General features: G+C 39.7%; 3 protein-coding genes across 11 annotated transcripts in view; all 3 read right to left on the bottom strand.

Moving 5' to 3' along the window:
* Positions 1–18,841, bottom strand: part of svilc (supervillin c) — a 49,811-nt gene extending 30,970 nt beyond the window's left edge. For 4 of the 8 annotated variants that reach the window (XM_017705614.2, XM_017705618.2, XM_017705619.2 and 1 more), the window contains exons 1-5: positions 15,668–15,754; positions 7,298–7,859; positions 4,197–4,343; positions 3,162–3,335; positions 1,525–1,556 (exon numbers count right to left, since the gene is read on the bottom strand). In XM_017705614.2, the coding sequence (XP_017561103.2) occupies positions 1,525–1,556; positions 3,162–3,335; positions 4,197–4,343; positions 7,298–7,602 (658 nt within the window). In that variant the 5' untranslated portion in view covers positions 7,603–7,859; positions 15,668–15,754. Of the gene's footprint in view, positions 1–1,524; positions 1,557–3,161; positions 3,336–4,196; positions 4,344–7,297; positions 7,860–8,033; positions 8,051–15,659; positions 15,755–18,785 lie in introns of those variants that run through there. The other 4 variants (XM_017705615.2, XM_017705617.2, XM_037544858.1 and 1 more) reach the window with 4 other exon arrangements.
* Positions 18,842–21,607: 2,766 nt separating this feature from the next.
* On the bottom strand, positions 21,608–26,133 carry cdk21 (cyclin-dependent kinase 21). Its single transcript, XM_017705591.1, has 7 exons — positions 25,904–26,133; positions 24,151–24,283; positions 23,685–23,852; positions 23,131–23,240; positions 22,272–22,322; positions 22,018–22,150; positions 21,608–21,685 (listed from the first exon to the last, which is right to left on the bottom strand). Exons 1-7 carry the CDS (start codon positions 26,131–26,133, stop codon positions 21,608–21,610), a joined length of 903 nt encoding a protein of 300 aa, XP_017561080.1.
* A 714-nt stretch (positions 26,134–26,847) lies between these two features.
* The window catches only part of LOC108432053 (all-trans-retinol 13,14-reductase-like), a 13,342-nt gene continuing 12,970 nt past the window's right edge, over positions 26,848–27,219 (bottom strand). For both annotated transcript variants that reach the window (XM_017705610.2, XM_037544816.1), the window contains exon 11: positions 26,848–27,219. This exon is cut by the window's right edge and continues 1,030 nt beyond it. The gene's annotated coding sequence lies outside the window, so the exon portion shown is untranslated.

The raw sequence follows: 27,219 nt of genomic DNA, 5'->3' as shown, positions 1-27,219 counted from the left end.
TTTTGTTTGAGTGATTTTTAGTCATGTTGTTCATGAAAAACAGCACATCACAGCAGATATTAATTGTCAAAATGATTTTAAATATTTTAGATTTTATTTATTTTTATTTCATTTGAATTTTTTTTATGTTGCTTCATAGAAAGCTAGAATGTCAACAAAAACAGTATGGTCACAATGAATTACTTCTTGTGGACATCTCATTTTGTATATATATTTCTGATAGCTGACTAAAATGTCAGCTTTGTGTGTCACAAAATGACTGTGTTAATGGTGTAACTCATGAAACAGTAAGTGATTTTAAAATTGAAATAAATGAATGACATGACTGCAATATCTGATCTAATCGTCTACATACAATCTGACTCTAAATCTACAGTGGAAGGTGACCATATTTCGGAAAAGCTCAGATTTTATTAATTTTGTCAGTAGTGTTATGATGTTATGATTGGTGCTGTAAGAATATTTCTGATGCTGTTCAATATGACAAATGACATCGTTCTACAACCCCCTGCAACCCCCCCTTCCCACCCCCCGTGTTAATGAGTTATTTATTACAACTCCCTCCCCGCAAATATTAAAACACACAGTCATACAATCACATATGTGCACTATGAGATCACTATGTTTAACCTAAACCTGTGAGGTCACTGATGACTAATATTGACTGACTAATCGTTTGGCATGAGCATCTTTAGTGTCATCTGGAACAGATATAAATCAAAGGCCTAGTACTCAGTCAGAACTTATAATATATTCCTCACCTGTCTGCTCTCCTCAACAGACTCACACACACTCCTCACTCTCAAGAACACTGTGGTCAGTGTGTGTCAGATATTGTGAATGACTGTAATGTCTTCATTGTACCATCCAGCACCAGAACTAAAATAAATCAGCAAGCTTTTAACTGCCGCCATAAAATTTTTCAGTGAATAGAAATCTTAATGATTCAGCAGACCAAGACATTTAGATGCAACAGTATGCTTCCAACTTTTTTATAACAAAAAGGTTTATTACAGACCTTTACGATGTGTGTGTGTGTGTGTGTGTGTGTGTGTGTGCGCGTGTGTGTGTATTGTTTCCAGCTCCCTACTAAATTACCATTACTCTCATCCCACCTTCTATTCATTTTCTTCATATTTTATTCAATTTTCATATTTCAGCAACTGCACATCAACAAGCATTACAAGGCATAAAATACAAACAGATAAACTGACTTGGCATAAATAAGATTTCACAGGCTGAATCTCAAATTGCTCTCTGTTTCCTTTACAGTGCATCTCAGATGACAAATCTGTGCCTTTCAAGTCATGGTTGAATACAAATATCTGTACTAAACATATAATGCACTCTCTGAATGTATCTGTTATTTTGTGACCTATATAGTGCTCTATGTGGGGAGTAGGGAGGCACTGAGATTCAGTCATAGAGGAAACAGCTGAAAGAGTCTGTCAAACACACACACACACACACACACACACACACACACACACACACACACACAAACACAATCCAACCAGCACTCACCAGAGTTTTCCTGCTCTGTGTTCTCCATGGTTCTGTAGAGTGAAGAGATCATGAGTGAGTGAACAGGGGCAAAACTTACACTCCACCAAGCACGAACACAAGCATGCACACACGTCATTCAGACAAAAGACGAAATGATTTCACACTGATTTTATGACTTTGCTCCTTCCCTCCAGGGCAGCTGACACATACACACACGTCCATGCAGGTTAACACCATGACATAATGATAACACTCAAAGTAATGAGCTTTCACTCACACCCAGTCCGGGTGAGCAAAGTGAGACAACACCCTGCAGAATTTAGCTTTTTAAAGATTTACCCACAGACTGACAGACAGATAAATAAATAGACAGACAGACAAAAAGAAGAGTAAGACAGAGTGCTCTCCAAGCTTTCAGCACCTCTGGTAAACATGAGCAAAACATTTTCATTTAATATATTGTGCAGCCTCGTTTTTTAAAAGATAACAGCTCTGAGTTTTCTCCCATGATGCTTAATAAGACTGGAGAACAAATAGCGAGAGATCTGGGACCACTCCTCCACACAGAATCTCTTTGGCCACTTAAACCATCCTCCTCACTGTGTGTTGGGTCAGTATAGACATACGTCCCCTACTCAGCAGATTCTTAACATCTCTAGTTACTATAAACTCCTCAGTTATTGTCTTGATAGTTGAAATGGGCATTGTCAACTGTAACTCTTACTGATTTTTGCAGATAAATAAACTTTTGTTGCTCATTACTGCTGTACTCCACTGCTTTGGTCTTTCTCATAGTAACAGATGCCTAAGGGAACTTTGCCTGTGTGTCACTTCATATTTATACCTCAGTAAAACAGAAAGTTATGCCTGACCTTTTAAGTGTTTTTAATCACTCAGGTGAACTTTCAAGCAAAAAGAATGAATATTTATTTATTTCACTCATAAAAATGTCTCGGTATGCCCACAATTTTGGCAAACATAGATTTTAAATATATATATATATATATATATATATATATATATATATATATATATATATATATATACACCCATCCATCCATCCATTATCTTCCGCTTCTCCGGGGTTCGGGTCGCGGGGGGCAGCATCCTAAGCAGTGAGGCCCAGACCTCCCTTTCCCAGCCACTTCCACTAGCTCCCCAGGGGGGATTCTGAGGCGCTCCCAGGCCAGCTGTGTCCTGGGTCTTCCCCGGGGTCTCCTCCCGGGTGGACTTGCCTGTGACACCTCCCGAGGGAGGCGTCCAGGAGGCATTCTAACCAGATGCCCGAACCACCTCAGCTGGCTCCTCTCGACGTGGAGAAGCAGCGGCTCTACTCCGAGTCCCTCCTGGATGACCGAACTTCTCCCCTATCTCTAATGGAGATTCCAGACACCCTGCAGAGGAAACTCATTTCGGCCGCTTGTATTCGCAATCTCATTATTTCAGTCATTACCCAAAGCTCATGACCATAGGTGAGGGTGGGAATGTAGATCGACCGGTAAATCAAGAGCCTTGCCTTATGGCTCAGCTCTTTCTTTACCACAACAGACCGGTAAAGATACACATACATACATACATACATACATACATACATACATACATACATATGGGTACATTTTATATTGTGTACATAGACAACAAGTTAATCTCCATACCCACAGCTCTCCTGCATCTCATAGGCTGTTACAGGCTGGGTTCGGAAACGCTCACTCGTTTTGCGGCTCCCTGTGGCCCCCGTGGGCAGATAGCGCCGAGTACGCCGACGTCCGCCCTCTGAACCTGTTTTCGCTGCCAGGTCAATGGTTGTATCAGTACCTCCATCTGAACCACTGGATTAAAGAGAGAGACCATGAGAGAGAGACAGATAGACAAAGAGTAGCTGTTGTCACCTCATTTGTTATATCTCTATCTTATAATTAAGTGTGAGACACAACACAGTCAACAAAGTGCAAGTGGCATTAACACTAGGGTCCATCCATGTGAAAACACCAAAGGCCTCCCTACTGACCATCTCAAATATATTAACACATTCTGAAAATGTCACTGTGCCCCTTTTATATAGTGTGGAAAATGTTAGGCTTAATTAAAATGTCAAACTAATCTTCATTATTTTCTAAAATACAGAAAGCCATATATACACACACAAACAGTACGTATACATAAAGTACTATGCAGTTTTAAGCACTAATATAGCCCCATTTTAATGCACTACCTCCACCATGTGTCACAGCTGGCACTATTGTCTTGTCCCTGTCTACCCCAGACATGTTGAATCTCATCTGATCCAAACAAGTTAATCTTAAGTTCGTTCGACCAGAGAATGTGCTATGTAAAATATAATCACTGTAAATATCGTGTTTATTGAGCACAATATTTTTGAAAGTATAAAGCAAATTTGAGATGGTCAGTTGAGAACGTTCTAAAATCTGAAAACATTCTGAAATAGTGACTACTGTTAATATGTTTATGGTTAAGCTCATTAAAGCTCATTCACTCAATTATCTATGAAACCACTGACAGCCATAGGTGCACATGATTTATCAACCATCTTGAAATGTATCATGTATTTCAACAGTTTAAACACGATTAGACGCTTTACTTACTACACACACCCAAACACTGTTTGGTTCTAATAGCAAGCATCATCTGATTAGGGTGCAAAGAAACAAGACAAACACACATGACCCTACACTTTCTCAGTGGGAGCTGAGTTCTGGCTTTGCTGCAGCAGGGCGCTCTTCAGCTTGCCCACTGATATGTGGGTGTGCAGCTGGGGGCCCCGAGGGTCTGAAGGGTCTCCCCCAGCCAGCGTGCTGGATGAATCCAATGCACACTGCCTGGAGAGAGGCAACGAAGAAAGGGGAAAGGCTGAGACCAGAGCAATGGTTTTGGAATACAAGAAAGAAGAAAGGGGCTGAAGTAGGGATTGGAGTTAAACTGTAATTATACTGTACAAAAACAAACAGACAGATATGAATGTGACTTTTTATGTGGATTACTCTTAAGCACTGCTAGAGCTGAGTTAGTTTTACTCAAAGCAGTTGCATAATGTAATTTGTTGACTGGCAAATTCATACAGGATAAATTATGTCTAATTCCCACACTCAATAACAATAACAACACAGCACACAGCTTTTTTATATACAGGTTTTGTTATTACTAGAGATGGCATAACGGTATTGTTGTGCATTGGAATCAGGTCCATATCAAAAAACTTCACTGTTAAAAATAAATGTGTTAAAAAGATTCTACATTCTAAGATGCTGTTAAATGTTTTTGGCGTGGACAGACGATTCTAGGAAAATAAATGTAGGTTTATTTGGTATAGAACTTTCACATTACTGTACGTTTGGGTGCCCCTGGTCAAGAGACATATTTGATTGATTTTCTAAGTGAAAACAAGTGAACACTTCTGCACATTTTAAAGTACAATTACAGTTTAAATTCTGAATGTAAAGGTTGTTTGGAGAACCAAAATTGCATCCCTCTTGCTTTAGAACCTTTTTTAGGGCCTTTCGGCACCTTCATTTTTAAGACTGATATTTCAATTAAAGATTTTCCTTCCAACTGTACGCCCATGCCAAGAACCACTCAGGAATGTTTATATTTAGGACTGTATTATCACTGAGGGAGCTCCAGTTTCAGCAGATTACAGATGATCATTCACTCTGCGATTATTATTGTCAGACTGTTAAAACTAAGGTAAAAGTAAAGGACTTTCTCAGGTAAAATCATTCCAGCTCAAACTTACTCTGACTTGAGTTGTGATTGACACACAGGTGGAGAGAAAGAAAGTGTGAGAGATGAACTGGGTAGAGGAGCATTAAAGCACAGGTGAAAGAAGAAAGAGAAGTGCAGAAGTGGACAGAGAGAACTACTAGAATGGGTGGAGATGAATGCATGGAACATGTAAAGAGGGCAGAGACAGATGCGAGTGAGGGAGAGACTGATGCACAGAGGGTGGTGAATGATGAGGATGGTAAATGGTGTTAGGATCAACAGCTCTCTCTTCATCTGGCTCTTCCTTACTTACAAAACCTCTACAAAGCAGCACAACTACAAATCAACACAACTACAGACAACTAGCAAACCACTGCTGCATTCAAGTGGTCCAAAATAAACATGGGTGCAACCAAAAGACAGTCTGAATAATGAAAACATCTACGCTGCCAACACATAATCTCAATTCACCATCAAATTTACTGAACTAAAACAAACAGACCAAAAACACTCCCTACTACACATTAATGCTATTTAGACAACTGTCTAAAACACATGTTGAATTTGCTAAAGAAGCATCTTATAAATGGGCTTAGTACACTAATAAGTTAAAGGGACATCATACCAATTTTTCAAACTTTCTCCATAATACGATAAAATGAAATTCTTTGGAACAATGCTGCCTTATAAAACCCTGCAAGTACCCCTCTGCCAAACAAAGATTAAAAACAATACATTTTAGCCCCAAATTTTCTCTCAAACTACTGCGAAACAATATATCAGGCATCAAGTATCATATACACAACCGTTTTGTGTAATAACATTTTGTGATGTAGCTTTTAGAGGGCGTCTGGTTCCTATCACCACTACTGTGAACACTACTGAGTGGGTAAGTTTCTTTAGAACATTTCACATCAACCCACTCTGACTTTATTTACATCTTAGTGAGTTAAGTACGCAGAGTTTTTGAAACATTGGTGGAATTCCTACATAAATAAGGCAGCTGAATACTGGAATTCACAAGGCCATAATGTGGCTATTTAATGTAAATTATTTAACTGATGAGTATTTTTCCAAGTTTTCAGTTTCATTATTGCTTACTGAAATTAAATGGATGAGGAAAACATGGCAAATGTGTTACGTGTGGAATTTCCTAGTTACGCCCTAACTGCACCCTAAACATGCGTACGACACTGATTTCCAGCCTACTTAAATCACAGTCCGAGGACTTTAAATAGTAGCATGCATGTTTAAGTGAACATGATATTAATAGTCATTAACAATGATTATTTTTAGGTTTTTGTATCTGTAAATGCCAAATGGACTGATGAAAGGCCTTTGTCTTCTAAGCTGAAGAATTTCTTTGTGTTGGCTTTTCACAGAACCAATTCAACCTTAAATTGCAGAATGTATAATGAGATCACTAATGAGTATTTTAATTACTCTAATGTCTTTTTTCCTCTTGGTTCTCCTCAAGCTCTTGGGCTGCAGTCATATGCAAAATATCCAAAATACATGTTTTTTTTTTATTGTCTATGTGAAGATAAGTCAACGTGTCTCTTGTTCTCTACAGGGAATAAATTTAAATATGATTCTGGACTCATTTTGGATTTTTTTACATCTTAATGCACAATTTATTTGCTGAGTTTAACATACTGCAAAACAAAAATACAAAACATAAAATGTGCCATAACTTTTGCATGGGCCACACTTCATGTTCTATATTATTCCCAATATGTTATATTCAGCAGATAATGAGTAACTGCGCATTAACAACTGCAGAATTGTGTTCTCTATGAAGGATGTGCTAACTTATTTTTTACTTATAAAATTTACAAAATATAATTTGACAAGATGCACTCAAACCTTTGCATATGACTGTATATGTTGTCTTTAAGTGGCTTAATCACTGATGTCCCTAAATTGTAGCTATATTACATACGGATGCAAATAAAGTTGCACTCAATGACAGAACAGTGAGGCACAAAAAGCTCAGCTTTTTCCATTTAATTTCCATATAAAGTTTTACACACAAGCATAAAAAGGTCAAACAGGGGCAGGTAGTGCTCACCTGTTCAGGCAGGCATTTCCTGATTTGGCATCTCCCTCATATCCATTAGAGATCTGAGCAGGGGGCAACTCCTCTTCAGCTGGCGCTGTGCCATAGGCCCTCATGCCATTAACCCCACATGACTGGCTCCTGTCTGCAAGCGGGCCGGAGTCACGGCAGTTGCCACGCCCTTCCCTCTCCCTCTTTGTCCACTTAGAGGGCAGCTCCTCTTCCTGGTTTCCATAGCGTTCGGCCAGCTCCCGCCTCCTCTCGGCCTTGTACCGTGCGATACGCTCAGCTCGGGATTCCAGGGCTGGATTTTCCATAGCTTCTAAAATTTCCAGCTTTGTCACGTCCTGTTTCCGGTCTGCTTTCTACTAAGGAGCTAGGAAGTAGTTCCTGCTGTGAGCTCAGGTCTATGCAGCATTTATGAAAGGTGCCACAGTGGCGTCCTGTTAAGTCCACACTTCAAGGAGGAGTCAAAACAGCAAAATGCCTTGACCAATCAGCAGCTGGAAGAGGATTTGGCTTTGCTTGTGAGATGGCTGTCCATCGCCGTGGTTACTCCTGTAAGGACGCAGCACTGTTGAGAAATCAGAGAACCAACAGTTAATCCTTTTATCTCATTCATCAACTCGGATTCTACTTAGAAGGCCATTCATTAGTGCACTGAGGAAATCAGCCCTCAACTGTACAAAGTCTATGGCTAATCAAATGGAGTGAGCATTCATTATAGCACTAAAACATGCACTCACACACATCTCAGCACGCATACAAAGCCTGCCTGCAGACCCTGAACTCTTCCACCGGTGGGAAGAGGCAAAACCGGACTCTTCACAAACCACTCCGAGCTTAACATTAGTGTATCCACCTGTTAAATGTGTCAGCTATAAAATTAGCACTCACTTCCATCTATTCTCAAACAAGCATGCCATCTAAACATGACCATCCATCTTTTCTCTCTCCTCTCGCTCTCTCTGTAAGCTGACCTGGTTTGGTCTGCTGTTCTAGCATTTGGGAATCTCCCCTTGCACTGTAATTCAAAACCTTTGATACTCAGCTCAACTCAGCAACCTTTTGCAGCAGGCTGTCCACTCAGCAACCCAGCCACCCAACAACACCTAACTGAACGACTCCATTTTATTCTCCTGTCATGATGAACATGAGTTATTTCGGACTGAACTACTTTGGGAAAATATCTAATTGTGATTTTTCTGAACAAAATTGTGATTTACATTTAATCACGATTATTTTCTATAAACTAGAAAGGGAAAGCTGCTGCTATTGTATCCCATGTTGTTGCTGAGGTGTTGCTATGCTATCCCAGGTGGTTGCTAAAGTGTCGCTATGCCATTGCTATGGAAACCCAGCCAGTGGCTAAGGCTTTGAGGCTAAGGTGGTGTTACTGTTGCTAACAATACCTTAGATAAAGCCTGTTTGAACAAACACTGGGAAAACCGTACATGCAATTGGTCACAAAAGCACAAAGCTCTATTCTCATATAGGCTCTTAGATTTTTCAAAGTTTAGTGGTACTAGCTTAAAAACTGCAACCCCTAAAATGCTTTAACAAATAATAATAATAATAATAATAATAATAATAATAATAATAATAATAATAATGATAATTATGAAGTGGATCATGAATATATCTAGGAGGGAAGAAATTTTGTAAATTGAATTTTTGCCACTGTGGCATCCTATTACAGCACCACACTAGAATTCAGTGACCTCTTTAGAATGACCCATTCTTTCACAAACGTTTGTAAAGGCAGACTGCATGGCTAGGTGCCTGCGGCAATGAGACTGAATGAAACACCTGAATTCAATGATTAAGAGGTATGTCCCAATACTTTTGTCCATGTAGCGTATATCATTATCATGTATGCAAAATTTTGGGTGCCCTGGTCAAATGACATGTTTTGTAGATTTTCTATGTGAAAACAAGTGAACACATCCTCCACACAGAACACACTTCTGCACTTCTGTGGTACTGCCACCAAAACTGCAACCCCTATAATGTTAAAAAATAAATAAATAAATAAAATAAAATACTACTACTACTACTACTATTACTACTACTACTATCCATCCATCCATCCATCCATTTTCTAAGCTGCTTCTCCGTCAGGGTCGTGGGTACTACTACTACTACTACTACTACTACTACTACTACTACTACTACTACTACTACTACTACTACTAATAATAATAATAATAATAATAATAATGATGATGATACAACAAAAATCCAGGGCTTCTTCCTCACCAAAAACACCAGCACATCCATGTTTTAGGCTTGAATGCTAAATGTAGTGTGCCAGAGTTAAATGTGCCTGATTAAAAAAAAAAAGACAACAGAGAATAATGTAGGATTATTATTAAAATCATTTTATCATTATCATCATATCATTATTATCAGTGCCAATAGTCTATCATTATAATAAACTATTGGGACACAAACACATTACACCTGCAAGAGCTTTTATGGCTTCCCATTCTAAATCCATAGGTATTAATAGTATGTAGTCCCCCCTTTGCAGCTATAACAGCTTCCACTCTACTGTACAGATGTCCATAGAGGCCATGAGGTGTTAACAAGATAACAACTTTGTTATCTTGAGAGCACAAGACAATTAATTGGTTATCTCAAGATAACCATCCAGAGAGTTTTAACTACCTCATCGCTCTCCAGACTTCCGTATTTCTGGGAAGGCTTCTTACAAGACTTCAGAGTGTGTCTGTGGGAATTTTTGCCCTTTCATTCAGAAGAGCATTTATAAGGTCAGACACTAATGTTGGATGAGAGGGCCTGACTCACAATCTTCATTCATTCTTCATACATTCATTCTTGTAGGATATGGACCCTTTAAAATCCTCTGACTATTCAATAGTGTTAATTCATCCTTGAGGGCAGTTAACTGCGCCTCTAAACAAAAAAATGTGACAAGCTGAACAAGATATCAGTTAACAAAACAAAGATCAACAGTCACCAGAACCGAGTGCTATCTAATGCCACAGCATTCAAGAGCTAAGTGCATGAATCAGCGGATCGTAGAAGTATCTGACCATTAGGGTGGGGCAAAAGAAGGGGTCAAGGGAAGAGCATTGCGCTATTTTAACAACTGTTAGTCACATTTAGAACTGGATTAATGGTCTGATGCTTCCTAAAGAGGACCAGACCGCTACAGAGCTATATTCACCCCACTGCTCCTGGCTTTGTCCGGACACGGTTTCCCATGGTTACCTGGTCGCCAGGCTGCTGGTACGACACAAACAAAGCTGAGCTCCAGGACCCATACATAAATAATTACATCATCACCTTATCAGACAGACGCCCTCCAGGGCTGGGTGTGTCAATGACAGATCTCAGATATACAGCAGCAGCACAATAGGAATCTACTGTGCATCGGTTAATATTAACCAAATGCCTTTGTTAATTAACATAAAATAAACATGCATTTGAGTGTGTGGTGTGTTTGGGAGTGGGTGTGGACGCCTAGGGCCTCCACTGCTCTCAAATATGCAAACTGTTAGCGTCAGCATTCCTGGCATATCCAGGCTCCCAGCTGAAACACAATAGGCTCCTTCCAACAATAGAGCACAGCGCCAGCCGTACTTAACCCAGCATGCGGAGGGTGCACAGTCCCTCAGTTCAGCACCCAACAGGAGCACTGCTCTGTCAAAGGCCAAAGAAACTTTAGAGGCACTAAAAGCACTGACTGCTCCATTAGATGATTGACTGCCATATAATAAAAATGAAAGGATTTGCTCAGTGAGAAATAAAAATGTATATCTCAGCAAAATTATGTCTGGTATCAGGATAGTTCCATTAGCTTTGCACTGGAGCCACAAAGCTAATATAGCAAGAAATAGAAGCTAGCAAGTAGGGCTGAACGATCAGGGAAAAATATATGTGTGTATGCACAGATTATGCAGGGGACAGTGCACTAATGTTAGCTCCTTTAGCTGAGTGCCTGAATCAGGGATGTTTTAATCGGGTTTTAAACAATAATTGAAAATGCAGGAGACCCTCGATCACCTCCTGCTACCTAGTCTGTTGCATCTAAAGTAGTCCACTTTGATTTTGAGACAGCAGACATACAGGGAAGGAAAGTTTTTTTGGGTTAGCCTAATATGGACACCAAATCGTTGAGGCTTGGCTGAGAAGCCACATCACTTGGTCAGCTGCATCAGACAGCTTCGTGGTCTTCCAGCCCTGTCCAAGCAATAAGCAGTAGACCAGCTTGTACTCATAGCTGTATAACAGCAATATTTTCCAAATTCCTGCAGTGCCTGATGGTCAGAGGCACAGGTTTGTAGGCAGCATGATATATATAATGAGAAATGTTCATTTCACTGTGATAATTTTTTTAGGATATAATTAATATTGCAGCTCTGTGATTATAATGGCAATACATTTTTAAAAATCATGACTAAAATAAGAATGCTGTGCATTTCCTTTGCTTTTCTCCGCTGGTCAGACTTAATAACAGCAGAATCCAATGCCTTGAGTGGCCAACCGTTCTCTGTAGTTAAGTATACCAGATTCTGTGGCACATACTGTAGCCTATATATTGTAGTCATTTAGTTCAGCCAAGAATTTTTATTTCAGTGCATCATTAATAGAAGCTCATTACTTAACAACGCTGTCTGGCGTTGTTAAGTAATCTTAAATAGACGTACTTACGTGGTTTCTGGCATTCCTCCTGTATAACATACTGTTATCTATAAAAATAGACAAATGCCACATAGCTAATTCGGTAGTGGTAGCCATCTTGAAGCCTGAACTTAACTTAAGCCTGACTTAACCCAGCATACAGAAGGTGCACAGGAAAAGCCAGCCATCCATTTAATCTTTACTGAAATCCAGCCAGAGGTCTTTTCGGGACCTTTAAACCAAGAATGCACAATCATTTAAAAAATTCTGTATCAGTGTAAAACGGCTTTAAAGAATGACCAAAATTTCAAACTAATATTTGATTTTATTGTATATATGTTTTATTCTCCACGACCCTGACGGAGAAGCGGCTTAGAAAATGGATGGATGGATGGAAGTTTTATTCTAGAAGAGCACAATCTTTAGAAGATCCTGGGCAACTGTGCTAAAATATGTGTTTTACTCAATTTACTGCATTTGTAACAATACAGGAATGTGTGTTTTATGCCTTCGAGATGTTAAAACAGACATTTATGTGCACTGGCATCAGCAGATACACTATACTTGCCAAAAGTATTCGCTCGTCTGCCTTCACACGCATATGAACTTGAATGACATTCCATTCTTAATTCACAGGGTTTCATATGATGTCTGCCCACCCTTTGCAGCTATAACAGCTTTAACTCTTCAGGGAAGGCTGTCCACAAGGTTTAAAAATGTGTTTATGGGAATTTTGACCATTTTTCCAGAACCGCATTTGTGAGGTCAGACACTGATGTTGGACTAAAAGATGCACTATCGGGTTGAGGTCAGGACTCAAGGCCAGTCAAGTTCTTTCACACCAAACTCGCTTATCCATGTCTTTATGGACCTTGCTTTGTGCCCTGATGTGCAGTCATGTTGCAACAGGAAGGGGCCGTCCCCAAACTGTTCCCACAAAGTGTGGAGAATGAAATTGTCCAAAATCTCTTGGTCTGCTGAAGCATTAAGAGTTCCTTTCACTGGAACTAAGGGGCCGAGCCCAACTCATGAAAAGTAACCCAACACCATAATCCCCCCTCTACCAAACTTTACACTTGGCACAATGCAGTCAGACAAGTACCGTTCCCCTGGCAACCGCCAAACCCAGACTCATCCTTTGGATTGCCAGATGGAGAAGCGTGATTTATCACTACAGAGAACACGTCTCCACTGCTCTACAGTCCAGTGGCGGCGCTTTACACCACTGCATTCAACGCTTTGCTTTGCACTTGGTGATGCAAGCCTGGGATACAGCTGCTTGGCCATGGAAACCCATTCCATGAACCTCTATACACTGTTCTTGAGCTAATCTGAAGGCCACGTGAAGTTTGGAGGTCTGTAGTGATTGACTCTGCAGAAAGTTGGCGACCTCTGCGCACTATGCGCCTCAGCATCCGCTGACTCTGTCATGTTTTGTGGCCTACCATTTTGTGGCTGAGTCGCTGTCATTCCCAATCTCTTCCACTTTGTTATAATACAACTGACAGTTGACTGTGGAATATTTAGTAGTGAGGAAATTTCATGACTGGACTTGCACACGTGGCATCCTATCATGGTACTACACTGGCATTCACTGAGCTCCGGAGAGCGACCCATTCTTTCACTAATGTTTGTAGAAGCAGTCTGCAGGCCTAGGTGCTTGGTTTTATACACCTGTGGCCATGGAAGTGATTGGAACAACTAATTTCAACAATTTGGATGGGTCAGTCAATACTTTTGGCAATATAGTGTATATACACTAAAAATAACAGATATCAGTATTGAAACTGGGGCCGTAACCCTCTTGTCTCTGGGGTGGGACCCTCAAGGGTACATCTCAGTACCTTTAGTCAGGGAATATAACTATAATGCACAGAAATTATGTTTTCTACGTTGTATTGACTCCACACACCCCGTCTCGTCTCCAGGCTTTTTATTTTAATGTTCTGTTTTAAAACATTTGGTTATGAAAAGGTGCAAATATGTAATTTTCACCAGGAAAAACTCACTATTTACACAAGTGGACCTTAAAACCACTGTTGTACCTTTGAAGGAACATTTACATTGTTTGTACCTTGATGAACATCTACCTTTATTTCTAACAGTGGGTGCATCCCTACTTAAAATAGACAGATCCACCATTACATTATTCATTGTTGGTGCATAATAACAAAAATGAAAGGAAATTTACAAATGTAGTCGGAAAGCCATGTTTGGTGTCGGAAGTTCTGCTTCTTTAGTTTTACACTGGAGCTATAAAATAAATAGCTAACAAGTAATGTAAACTAGTGTATATCATTTAGCAACATGCAGATTTGTGGAACAATGGGTTGACTTCCAGTAGATAAAAGAATTGTTCAGCTTCTTCTATTATAAGGTTTTAAAATGACTTTACGCATCAATTTGATTGAAAGAAGACAGTTACAGCTCTCATATGACACCCACTTTTTGAATGAAGCTTATGAAATAAGAAAGCTATGAAGAATATGATGAAGTGCGTTTTGGAACCACCAGTGCTTCCAAGGAGTTTAAGAGGTTAAAGAAGCAAACTTCAGACACCAAATACATCTTGTTTGATCAACTACATTTGGAGTAAGGCAAAAAATGTGAAACTTTTAATAGTTTGATTATTACTTTAATAGACTTTCAGATCAGTTGTACGTGAGGCAGTGATATAATATCAAGAAACTCTGAAGGGCCCATTTTGACATAAAAGTATGATGTGATTAAAGTTTTGAAAACATAATATTCACTTCCCTGGTACACACTGTCCATATGTGGAAAATAAACTGCAAATTTGAACTCAATTTTGAATTCCTATACATTCCCATTCACCCTCTTGTTCAGCCTACAGCAGTTTAACCCCAATAATTAATGCTAAAGTTATAAGTGTTTTAGCCTGGACTGTTTTTCAAATCACACACAATACAGGTCAGCCAATCAGAACAGAGGACATACATATATATATAATGTCTAAAAGGCACAGAAACAAAACTAAAGTGTTTAATTTTGTTGCCATCGACTGTTTTTGGTACAAACCAGCCAAAATGTCATAAGTGGACCTCATGAAAACAATTCCATGAGAGATAAATGTAGGATAAGAGCCCTTTAAGACTCTATCACAATGGGCAAACAATATTTAGTTTATTCTATACTATACATTATATATATATATATATATATTCTATACCATATAGAAAATATAAAGAACCCCGAAACATTGCATTATAAAATGCTGTCAACATTTCAGCTTCACTGCACTAAATCCAATCAAACTAGACTAATTATGCTCAAATACACAGACATACTGGGACATCTTTCACCACAACAACAGTAAATATAGTCATATTGCATATTACAGATGACAGTTACAGCAATACAAAAAATGTAATAGCATGACAGTCCAGTGCTGCAGTTCAGCAACATGAAATAGCTGTGTTCTCAAAGTCCTGCCTGGCTTGCCTGAGTGATTTAACAAGCTTAGTCAGGTAATTCTCCCCCGCCAAGCTCCTCTGACCATGAGCGCAGAGTGTGCATCAATACCAACATCACATCAACAAAGGTATGGAAAAGTAGTTTTACAAAACAGCTCTTCATATATATATAAGCTGCTTTACTGTCTGCATTAGTAACACATTTGTACATTTTAAAAGATCTCAAAAAATCTACAAATAAATTTGTGTTCACACACACAAACACGTCAGACTCTTACTGCTCTACGTACCTACGTACCGTAAAGCAGTGAAGGATAATCGCGACCTCATATCCAACAAAACATGCACGCATCCACCGGAGTACATCCACACACAGAGTGTTAGTGACAGAATGACGGTGAGAGCAGGCGAGAGATAGAGAGGCTTAAAGAGAGAGAGAGAGAGAGAGAGAGAGAGTCACGTGAAGGGTAATGTAGTTGGGTGATGTTCAGTTAAACTCATAAGTCACTAATCCAGTAACTCTAACTGACACAGACATGTGCTGAGCACACACACAGAAACACACACTAGTAAGACTGACCAACGACACAGCCACAACAGCCTAATCCTGTCTGAATGAAGCGCTTAACATGGTTAGGGAGGTGTGTGGCCACAGAACGGCCAATTTTGTTTAACACGACGTCCCAACTTCATTGGAATTGGGGTTGTATGTATAATCACTAAGATGTGAAGTCATTCCTAGGAAAAATAAAGTCAGAAAGTCGGGATTGTTGAAAGGAACCAAATGTCTGGAGCATGTAATTCCTCTTAAAAGCTCCCTCGTTAAAGGCTATTACATAAAATGGTTATGAATATGCTGCCTGATGCTTGAGACATTGATAGTTTTGAGATAAGGTTTTGACCTAAAATGTACACATGTTTTTCTCAGATTTATCACTATTTCACCATTATCAACATTACATATAAAAAGTTAGGTTTGTCTGCAGTGCACCACTTCTCACCAAAATTATGATACAAGCCACAAACCCAGATTAATGCTTTAAGACAGGGTTCCTGGAGGGCTTCACAAGGGGCTAGATAAGAATCTGATGAGATGAATGGGTGAATCAGAGCAAGGAAAATGCTGACCTCCATCTCTCCATCCATCCAGGCCTGGAGTTCAGCTCTGCTCCTTACAGGTCTATCAGTGACAACATTCCCCTTGTTAAATTACCCTTAGTTTATAAATGTTTAACTATGGATTTAAATGAGTGACAGAACACAAGCCACAGTATGCAGCACACGCCATCAAACTGGAATATGAAAATGAATGCAAACTCCATGTAAATATTAGCATGTGGAGGGGGAAGGGAAAGCCATCCACCCTTTTCACCTCTCTCTCTCTCTCTCTCTCTCTCTCTCTCTCTCTCCCATTACCAAAACATTTCCTGCATTCACTCAGTGCCCGACCATTGTCCTGCAGATCCATAATACAGTTCCCCAAACAGAGCTATGTAAATGAATACAACGTCTATGTAAAACTGTGTGTAAAAAAATCCCACCACTGCCCACCTGTTCTCCTGCATCTCCATCTTAATTTAGCTCAGCGTTTTCCGCTCTCCACAGCGCTATTTTTCCTGCACCTAAGGTCATATTATTAGCTACTTTTCAAGTCCTTAAGAGTTGAATCAGCTGTGTTAGAGCAGGACAATACAAATCAACAGTACACAAGGACCACTAGGGGCTATTACACAAAGCACATTTATCAGTAGACTGGAGCATTTAAGCTACAGATACACAGTGATATCACAATAATATCTGTGTTAGCAGATGTTTCAATTTGATCAATACTTCTAAACAATATCTGATGACACATTCACTGTCTTCTGTAACAGTAGACTGTCTAAGTGAGGCTGGGTTATCGTACATAAAGGGGAAGTCCACAGATACCTGCATACCTGCATGATCAAATGATAAAGATTCAAACAAAATAATTTGGTTTGATGTGAAATCCTTCATTCTAGGAAGTCTTACCAAGTCTGGCCTGTTCCCGATAGCAGTGACAGAAACCAGACATCCGAAGCGTGTAGCTCAGTTACGTAAAGATATTATTAAAAAATTACTTTTTACTACCCGATGCTGTTTTAATGACAGTTATGAGGTACAGTTTTGGCCAAATTGCAGAGAGGTACATGCAAGGCAAAACAGTTCTTAAAGAATTATCTTTATTTTTCAGAAGTTACACTGTTGTACCATCATGAACATTCCATATTAAAACTCAGAAGACTCAGTAGGTTCACTAGCTGTTTTGGACTGTGAATTAAATGGCTATATTGGTGTTGTGCACATTACAACCCATGGTTTCCATCACCACAGACATAAAGAAATGTGAGTCGGTAGGTTTCTCTACAACGTACCATCTCATGTCATACCACTTTGTTTACTTCTCAATCACTGAATTATGCAGAAATGCTGGAAGGCTGGTGAAAGTCCCCTTTACATGTCTGCTGTTTAATCATTTTGCTTTATCTGTAATGAATAATGTTAAAATGAATATCATAGTTCTCCATCACACTAATCACTAACAACGGACATCAGCATCTGCCCACAATTCCCATATTGGAGCATCCCTAACTTAATCCAGAAACAGAAACAGTCCAGTCATTTAGGATTATTTATATTGGACAGACCTGTTTTTATTTATTTATTTATTTTATCTAACACTGTGCAACACTACACTGTAAAGTACTGGCCTGCAGTTTACCTCCAAGTCCCAGCCCTGATCTAACACCCCTTATCCAGCTAATGAGGGCCTTAAAGAGAATCTAAATACTATAGTTGGGCATTAGATTAAGGAGTAGATCTCCAAAGGGCGTTGCTGGGCCAGCTGGCAGCTTGGAGGTCTGCAGCACATGACTACTCGGCATCAATTCTCAATCCAAAGTCTTTCATTATAGAGCAGGACACCAACGGTCAGCTCTGCCAGCACATTCACATGCTTACGTCAGCTAAAAGTGGGGGGGGGGAGCCAAATACTCAGTGATAAACCTTTCAAAACAAATCAAAAGGCCTTTTTAAACAGAGCCAAAACATTTGAGTTCTTGTCATGCTGGTTTCAAATGTGCAGCAGTGAGCAAATTTGGGTATTCATCTCTAAAGTCTCTGTGTGCGCGCTCTGGAGCTACGGGTGCGCGTCTCGCGCGCTCAGACAGCCACGAGAGCGCGCAAACACTTCTTCCACACATCCTGAAGGATCTCAGAACCAGAGGACTGCAAAAGTAACCGGGGCTATTTTTGGCCCAAAGTCAGTAGAGGTGCATGAAAGTAAATTAAACTGTAGTATCAGACGTTTCTTATCGTGATGTAGCTTAAACGAATTCACAACGAAGGCTTTAAATTCTAAACACGGGCTCTGTAGGAAAATGAATGGGACTTACCTGCTCTTCACCCGGCTCAGCTTTGCTAGCAGGCACCGGAGCCGCGCATGCGCACTGAGCCTCGGGCAGAGGGTGTGAAAAGCCCTTTTAGGGCGAGAATGTGGGGAGAGAGAGACAGAGAGAGAGAGAGAGAGAGAGGGGGGGGGATAAAAATACCCCTCCATGGCTGTGCTCAGTGGGCTTGTAGCATTCCACTCGTACATGCTAAGACTGCAAGCTAACAGGACAACATCAAAAACAGCAACAGCTTCTTTCAGTCGGTTTAAAAGTTCAAAATGGCCCTGAGGTGGCGCTCTCACTCACCACAACAGCTTCCAGGAGACAAACGTACTGAACTCTTACTGGGGAACTGGATAAAATCCTGTCATTGTTTCATTTTGGACCAGTCCAATTACAGTTCTCCCACAAAGAGACAAGCATATGGTGTTTAAACAGTTGTGCTATCATTAACCCGTTACACGCCGGCTACACTGACCAACCATAACATTAAAATCCCCTCCTTGTTTCTACTGACAGCTCTACTTACCACACTGGTGCACTCTGTAGTTCTACAAAGTGTAATCCATCTGTTTCTCTACATACTATGTTGACCCCCTTTTACCTTGCTCTTCAATGGTCAGGTGCCCCACAGAGCAGGTTTTACTTGGGTGGTGGATCATTCTCAGCACTGCAGTGACACTGTTGTGGTGGCAGTGTGCTAGTGTGTGTTGTGCTGGTACGAGTGGATCAGACACAGCAGTGCTGCTGGAGTTTTTACACGGTGTCCACTCTGTTAGACACGCCTACCTTGTTGGTCCAGCCTTTAGGTTTAAATCATTGAATTATGCAGAACTGTTGAAAGGCTGGTGAAAGTCCCCTTTAAACGTCTGCTCATTTTGCTTCATCTACAATGAATATTAATAATTAATAGTTCTGAGATCATGCAGGATGTGTGGACAGTAGGTCATCTGTTGCTGGACAGTTTGAGTTAGTCATCTTCCAGTCCATCAGTGGTCACTGGGCGCTGCCCACCGGACGCTGCTGGCTGGATATTTTTGGTTGGTGGACTATTCTCAGTCCAGCAGCAACACTGAGGTCTTGTTCTGGATGATCTGCAGTGATTTTTTTTATATCATACCATGCATGGACACCTAACAGTAGTTCACTGATTATGAGCGGTCATGGCACAACATAACATTTTGTTTTTTTCTAAATATTTTTAAAAGTAAGATTAATAATTTTTCAATCAAAGCAGCATTCAATCCATAGCACAGTGAGTGCAGATCCTGTGAATTAACATTCAGTGTGGTAAACTGAATCAAACAAAAAATTAATTCAGTTCAATTCTATGTCTGAATTAGATGAGCTTTCCAACTTAAATACATAAAGCATATGCATCCAAAAAATATGACTAGCAAAAAGAGACTATGGCAAGTTTATCTTGGACCACAAAGTGAAAGAGCTAAAAATAGATTAAATTAATATATTGCTGCTGTTGGAAATAAACCTCATATCTCCAAAACAGTAATGCTACAGGAGAAGGAAGAAACTTTCTTAACATGTAATGGAAGTTAATGTAACATTTTTTCCAAGTATTTCTGGACCATATAAGGTTTTACACAATAGTCCAATATATATATATATATATATATATATATATATATATAATTTACATGCCATGCCATCTCTAGTATGTTCTAGATTAACTTGTGAATAAAAACTTCCAACTGTTTTTATTTATATGGGGGGACATGGACCGCCCTCATTGTACTTATTGGTGTTAAAACTACCAATAAAAAAAAGGCCCCAAGAGGCTGATACACAATTCAAATCAAAAACACTGATGTACAGGAATATCAGCAGGTGACCAAAAACTTCAACCAGTTTTGGTACATAACATGTCCATGCTACATTTCACCTGTATTTAACATCCCCCTTAGTTAGTTACCCTGTCCCCTACATTTGAATGTTTTTTAATTACACTGTCATACTTCTATCCACAACCAAATTGGATTTTGGAAATTAGCGATGCTGTGTAACACAAATGATATATATGGTTTAATATGATAAAAAATATTTCAGCGCTTGTTTTTTTTCCCCCTATATTTGTGCTCAAGTAATCCCAGAGAACATGGAGCAAATTAACGGGTTAAGTTAGAGGCGACCAATGTTGCTTTAGTGACCCCTTCTGGACACAACGCACAAGAGCAACAGAAACAGAGAAAGGCTGGATTGGCCTTCCCACATCAGGGGTTATTAAAAATGAAAACAAAAGAAATGAGAGATGAAAAGAAATTAGGATGAATTGTCCAATGATAGGTTTATATTAGACAAACCAGTGAACAGGATTCAGGAGATCCACAAACACAGTACTCAGGCTCAGGGTAGTTAAACAGGCCTTGATGCTACATTAATTTATCAGATTCTAAAGCTGAACCATGAACTGTAAACATGTCCATCTTTAAATAAATGTATAACTAGCACAGATGAACTAAAACTCTATTCAGTAGTTGAACACTGTACACTGAAAAAACATGCTTTCAAGTCTTTAGTTGTTCTCAAAACAGTATTACAACAGAAACACATTTAGAGACTTGCACTTGTTATCAGCTGTGAAATCCTAACATTATAACCAAGATAAAATAGAGGATTTGGGCCCTTTAATACAAGGTCTTTAGTACAAGGACACTTCTAAAACCTGATGCATATCTCATTACAGCCCAAGTAGCCTAAGATGACTTTTAGACTGGTTGGGTGGGAGAAGTCCAAACCAACAGCCACTCCCCTCACCCAACTCACTCCATCCTCATGTCTCTCAGCCTTCTGTCCAGTGTGTGCGGGTGTTAAGGACTTGACAGGAACGGATGGGCTAAGGCTCTGTAAGCTGAGATGCGTCTGCTTGGGTTGAATTCCAGACATTGCTGTAGGGAGGATAGAGCAAAATAAATAAATAAATAAATAAAAATGTTATTCTCATCTTACGAAAGAAACCCTATTTCTATATTCTCATAATTTACTGAAGTGCGACTGGTGACGACTTTAAAATGATATGAAACAAATATCAATACACTGATTATATTCTTACAGATACAAAAATACACATTATTTTTAATAATTATTCTTTTCAATGAGCCATTTACACTATTTAAATGTGCACAGCATTTCCATAGAAATAGAATATATTACATAAAATGTATAGTAAGTTAACTGAAAAGCTAAACCGCATTGATGTAACATAGTGATAAACACTCACTGTGAGCAGGTCCTTCTCCTCCAGGGTGAGGCTGGGCAGCAGCTGTGCAGTCAGCTCTTGTCTGGCCCAGGCAGGGTCATAGCGGATGGGCGTTTCCTTGGGCCAGTCCTCCTTTCTAGGTAAACCAATCACCCTTCAAATATAGTCAAACATATAGACAAGATTGAAACTATTAAATCAGCTTTCATTTGCAAATGACTTTAGACCAAAACCTGAAAGCTCAATGGGCCTGAGAGAAAAATGTCAGTACTCACTCAAAGATTTTCTGAAGCTGTTGGACCTCTGTATGTCCACGAAACAAAGGTCTACAGGACAAGAGAAAAATGTTTAACAGTCATATGCAAAGGTTTGGTGCCCCTGGTATGTACACTATAGGGACAAAAGTATTGGGACAGCTACACGCTATACCTACAAGAGCTTTTATGACGTCCCATTCTAAATCCACAGGCGCTAATATGGAGTTGGTTATGGAGTTCGCAGCTATAACAGATTCCACTTTGCTGGGAAGCTTTCTACAAGATTTTAGAGCAGGAATTCTGTGGGAATTTTTACCCATTCAGCAAAAAGAGCTTTTGTAAGGTCAGACACTGATGTTGGATGAGAGGGCCTGGCTCACAATCTCTGTTCCAGTTCACTCAGCTACCCCATTCTGAGTTGCTGTGGTTCCTAACCGCTTCCACTTATAAATTATGCCACTCACAGTTTATTGCAAAATTTCTATGAGGGAAGAAATTTCACAAACTGACTTATTGCAGCAGTGGCATCCTATAACAGTACAACACTCATATTCAGTGAGCTCTTTATAACGACTCATCCTTTCACAAATGTTTATAAAGGCAGACTGCATGACTAAGTGATTTTATACACCTGTGGCAATGAGATTGAATGAAACACATGAATTTAATGATTAAGAGGTGTGTCCCAATACTTTTATCCCTATAGTGTATCTTCTACACAGAGCATGCTTACATATTGTCCAGACAGGTCTGTTCCAGCTAAAGTCAGACATCTCCTCTCCTCCCTACAAGAGCGAACGGTTTATCCATTTTATCCATCAGCTCTGGTCACTGCCACAAACCCCCCTCTGCAACAGGGGGCGCTGTGTGTGCTCACCTTAACAGAAAAAGTTCTGCAAAAATGCAGCCAGAGCTCCAGATGTCCACAGAGGACATGTACCCCAAGTGGAGTAGCACCTCCGGAGCCCTGTACCACAGGGTCACTACCTACATACAAAAGCATACACAAACCGTCCATATTACAGTGCAAGTACTCTCAACCTCAGTCTCATTCCCCAGCTGCTTTTTTGAATTTTCTGTTCCATCTTAAATGGGGCAGCTGTTACGTTAAGAAGCCTTAGGTGACACAACATAACTGCTGTATCATTTAGGGTGGAATGGAAACAGTCCATGCACCAGTTTTTACTGCATACAACTTTGTTTCTCACTGGTCTGTCAATGCTGTACCATTATTCTGACAATCACATGATCCTGCATGTCAAGGAAAAACAACCGTTTGTGAGTGGTCATTTTGGCAGTCTAATGGCCACTGCTTGTCAAAGCAGACTTATTTTGGCCATTTTGAGTGACAAAACCCCTGGAACTCTGTGGCTTGTAGACTACAGTGCAAGTATTACCCAGTGTAACACTGCAGAATACTGTGGTACGCACACAGGGTGTCAGGGCGATGCGGTAAGTGTAGATCCTGGCCAGCCCGAAGTCAGCAATCTTCACCTCCCCACGGCTGCTGACTAATATGTTATCTGGCTTTAGGTCACGATGCACGACTGTGTTAGTGTGGAGAAAGTCCAGTCCACGTAGTAGCTGGCGCATGATGTCCTACATACACAAGCACCGCGTGAAGACATTAACGTCAGCACTGTCATTTCATGTATGCAAAATGGAAGGACAATGTGACGCACCTAAATGTAGCTACTATCCTACACATGCCCCTTAATCTATGCTGAATTAGAAGCTGATTCCCCAAAAAGGAATTAAACAGACAGCAACAGCCTGAACCCCTTAAAATCAGAGATCTACATGGACTTTATTGCTGATTGAGCTACTCTTACCTAAGTGTTTAATAAATGTTAGGCCATTTAAAAAGGTTAATAAAACAGTAAAAAAATCCACTCACCTTTATTTTATCTCTACTCAGGCCATTCTCTGGTGCTGTGCTGAGGAACGACGACAGATCCTGATCAATGTACTCGAAGGCCAGGGTCAGGTCCAAACCCTGCTTCTTCACTTCAGCAGACACATTCAAAAACCTTTAGACAGTGGTGGACAGTAATTAAGTAAATGTAATTGGTTACTGTACTTAAGTAGTTTTTTCATGCATACTGAAGTTATTCCATTTTGGGCGACTTTTTACTTTCACTGCACTACATTTCAAAGTCATTACTTTTTAACCTTTTGTTTTTTGTGTGTATAAAAATGTAACATGTCAAAACAAAAAAAAAGTAAAGCAAGAGCACCAATCAGGGCACAGCGGTCACTTTGTTCTGAGCTTGTTTTGACCTGTTGGTCATACCGACCCAGTGCCAGCACACGGTTCAATGTCAGTGCAGCAGCATAAAAATCTGGGAGCACATACGTCGACCTAAATGATGAACTGACCTAACTTTGTGTAAATAGACCACAATATAGAAATATGTACACACATGCAGTGACTGGCATGTTTCTTTTGTTCTGAATTCATACAAGCAGTTTAATTTTATAGTAAATTAGTTTCGGTTAGTTTATGTTTATGAGCAGAGACCTACAGATCAATACAGTAAAGGAAAAAGGATCCTGAGTTTAAAGCAAGTTCAACTTGTTACTAAGTTACAAAGTAATCTTAAACTGAAACTTTGCTTGTTTGTAAAAGTGATTTTAGAGCCACTCGGTTGATGGAAACTGTTTGACTTCAGTATTTTGTGTCTCACCATCACATCATTTTAATAGAGATCAGTGTCAGACTAATTAATGACGTTCTATTAAAAGACTGGTTTACCAAGAGAGACACCGGAGTATTTTCACCTAAAATGAGTTCATGAAGCGAGTCTTGTTATAAAAATGTTAAAAGGACATTAAAGTCATAATTAATCTTTTAGTACTTTTACTTCCAATACTTAAGTACTTTTGAAGGCAAATACTTTTGTACTTTTACTCAAGGTGAGGTCTAGAGTAAGGACTTCTACTTTTACTGGAGTAATATTTTACCTTGGGTATCTCTACTTTAACTCAAGTACATGATTTGTGTACTTCGTCCACCTCTGCCTTTAGGCACATGAAGACGTATATAAAACACTGATTTTAGACGTTTAGGCATTGGTTTCGTGGCCATGAATTAAGTCTAGCCTAAAACGTAATTGTGATGTCAATGGATTTACCCATGAAAGACATTTTTAGTCTAGAAGTAGCTTAATACTGTTAGACACTGGTTTAGGTGTAGGCAATTTAAGATAAAACTATATGAGTCCATTTAAGTAGTCATTTTGCCCAGTAAGCTAGGACAGTTGATGTTAAAACATCTTTTCATACAAAGCGACTTCAGTCACACATTAGCCCATTTCATCATGAGCTGCACTACAGTTCCCAGCATGCACTGAAACGTAAAGTGTTCTCCCACCCCCTCCCCAATGGGACAGCACCATAAGAAGAAAACAAAACCAAACCAAAAAAAAGATACCAGGTGTCTGGCTCAAGCGAATGAGCATTAAAAAAACAAAAAACACTGTACACTGGGGACAAAGGGCTCTCTAATGCTAAAGCCAATTCCCATTAGTAAGCAAATCTAGGTTGTAATCCTAATGATATTGGCTGATTATATTTTTTCAGCAGGGTTTTTACACCCCTGGTTATTAACTGCAAAAGCAGGTAAACAGTTTTACCATAATTCTACTTACTTCACTATGTTTGGGTGGTCGAAATGCTCAATCCTTCTCAACAGCGCCACCTCCCGGATCATGAACTGCGGGATGCCCGTGTGCGGCTCCCCGGGGACGTTGATCTTCTTCATGGCTACGAGGCGCTGCAGCCCGCCGATCTCTCTAGCTTTGTACACTTTCCCATAGGCGCCCTCGCCTATTTCAGCTAATATTTCGTAGTCCGAAGGTTCCCAACCGCAGAAATTCATGGTTTTGAAAGTCTCATGAATTTGCACTACAAAACAGACAACTAAAAATATACCAAACGTCAATATAAACCGATAAATGTGAAATGAAGGGCTCTTTTAACCGGCTAGCTAGCGACGTAGGACGGACCTAGCAACAATCCCAATACTATTTTATCGTGTTCTCCCTCATTTACTGTAATTAAACGCGTTAGTTATCTCTGGCTTGCTAGCTTACTCATACCTATCCAGTTGTCAGGTAACTTTAACCACGGCTTTATTTTTATTACAACAAAACCAAAGCTATATGTGTTTAAGAGAGCGCTGAGGCTAAATGCATTCCTTCTGCCCTAAACCACAGACACCATGAAGCACATTGTTGTAAAGGATTTTGCGTGTTCTCTTCACAAATCATCCATTGTTTGAACGGATTAAAAGCTAACTTGGTGTAAAAGCCTCTTAAATAAGAGCACCCACCTTTGAGAAGCGTCCTGTTCAGATGTTGAGAAGGCTAATGAAGGCAGAAGTTTCCCATCCCTGCTCTTAAACTGTGCACCCAGCAGAGCCAGCACCTCGTTTCCCCCCTCAGTGACTAAAATGCAGTGTGGGCTTGTTTTTAGCAGGACTTTTTCTTGTCATTAAAGTTGACAAAACTGTTTTATATCATTTTAACACCGTACAACAGCTTTATATAGTCAGTACTGCAGGATACAGAACAATAATATTGACAGTTTGGTGTAAATTTTAGCATCCGTGCTTTTATTAAGAGTATGTCAAAAAACATGTAAACGATGCACACTGGATTTTAACAGCTGAAAGGCTTTTTTCAGGCTTTTCTAGTGTCAGATTAAAAATAAAATCAATAAATAACTTTAAAAAGTGTTCCCCAGACAGTTCAACCATTAAAATCACTCCAACTGTAATTAAACATGCAAACAACAAACATCACATTGATGAAAGGGATATAACCATAATTATTCTTACTATTATCTTTAAAATACATAACCATAGACCATGTTGGTCATTTGTAACTGCAGTATCAAAGAATTAACATTCATTACCAGCAGTTCTCAAACGTACTAATGCTGTAAACCTTACAGCGTATTTATG

Source organism: Pygocentrus nattereri, chromosome 14, assembly GCF_015220715.1.
Source record: "Pygocentrus nattereri isolate fPygNat1 chromosome 14, fPygNat1.pri, whole genome shotgun sequence".
Classification (NCBI taxonomy): Eukaryota; Metazoa; Chordata; class Actinopteri; order Characiformes; family Serrasalmidae; genus Pygocentrus; species Pygocentrus nattereri.
Note: the sequence above shows the minus strand (reverse complement) of the source record. Positions and strands in the feature narration are given on the sequence as shown.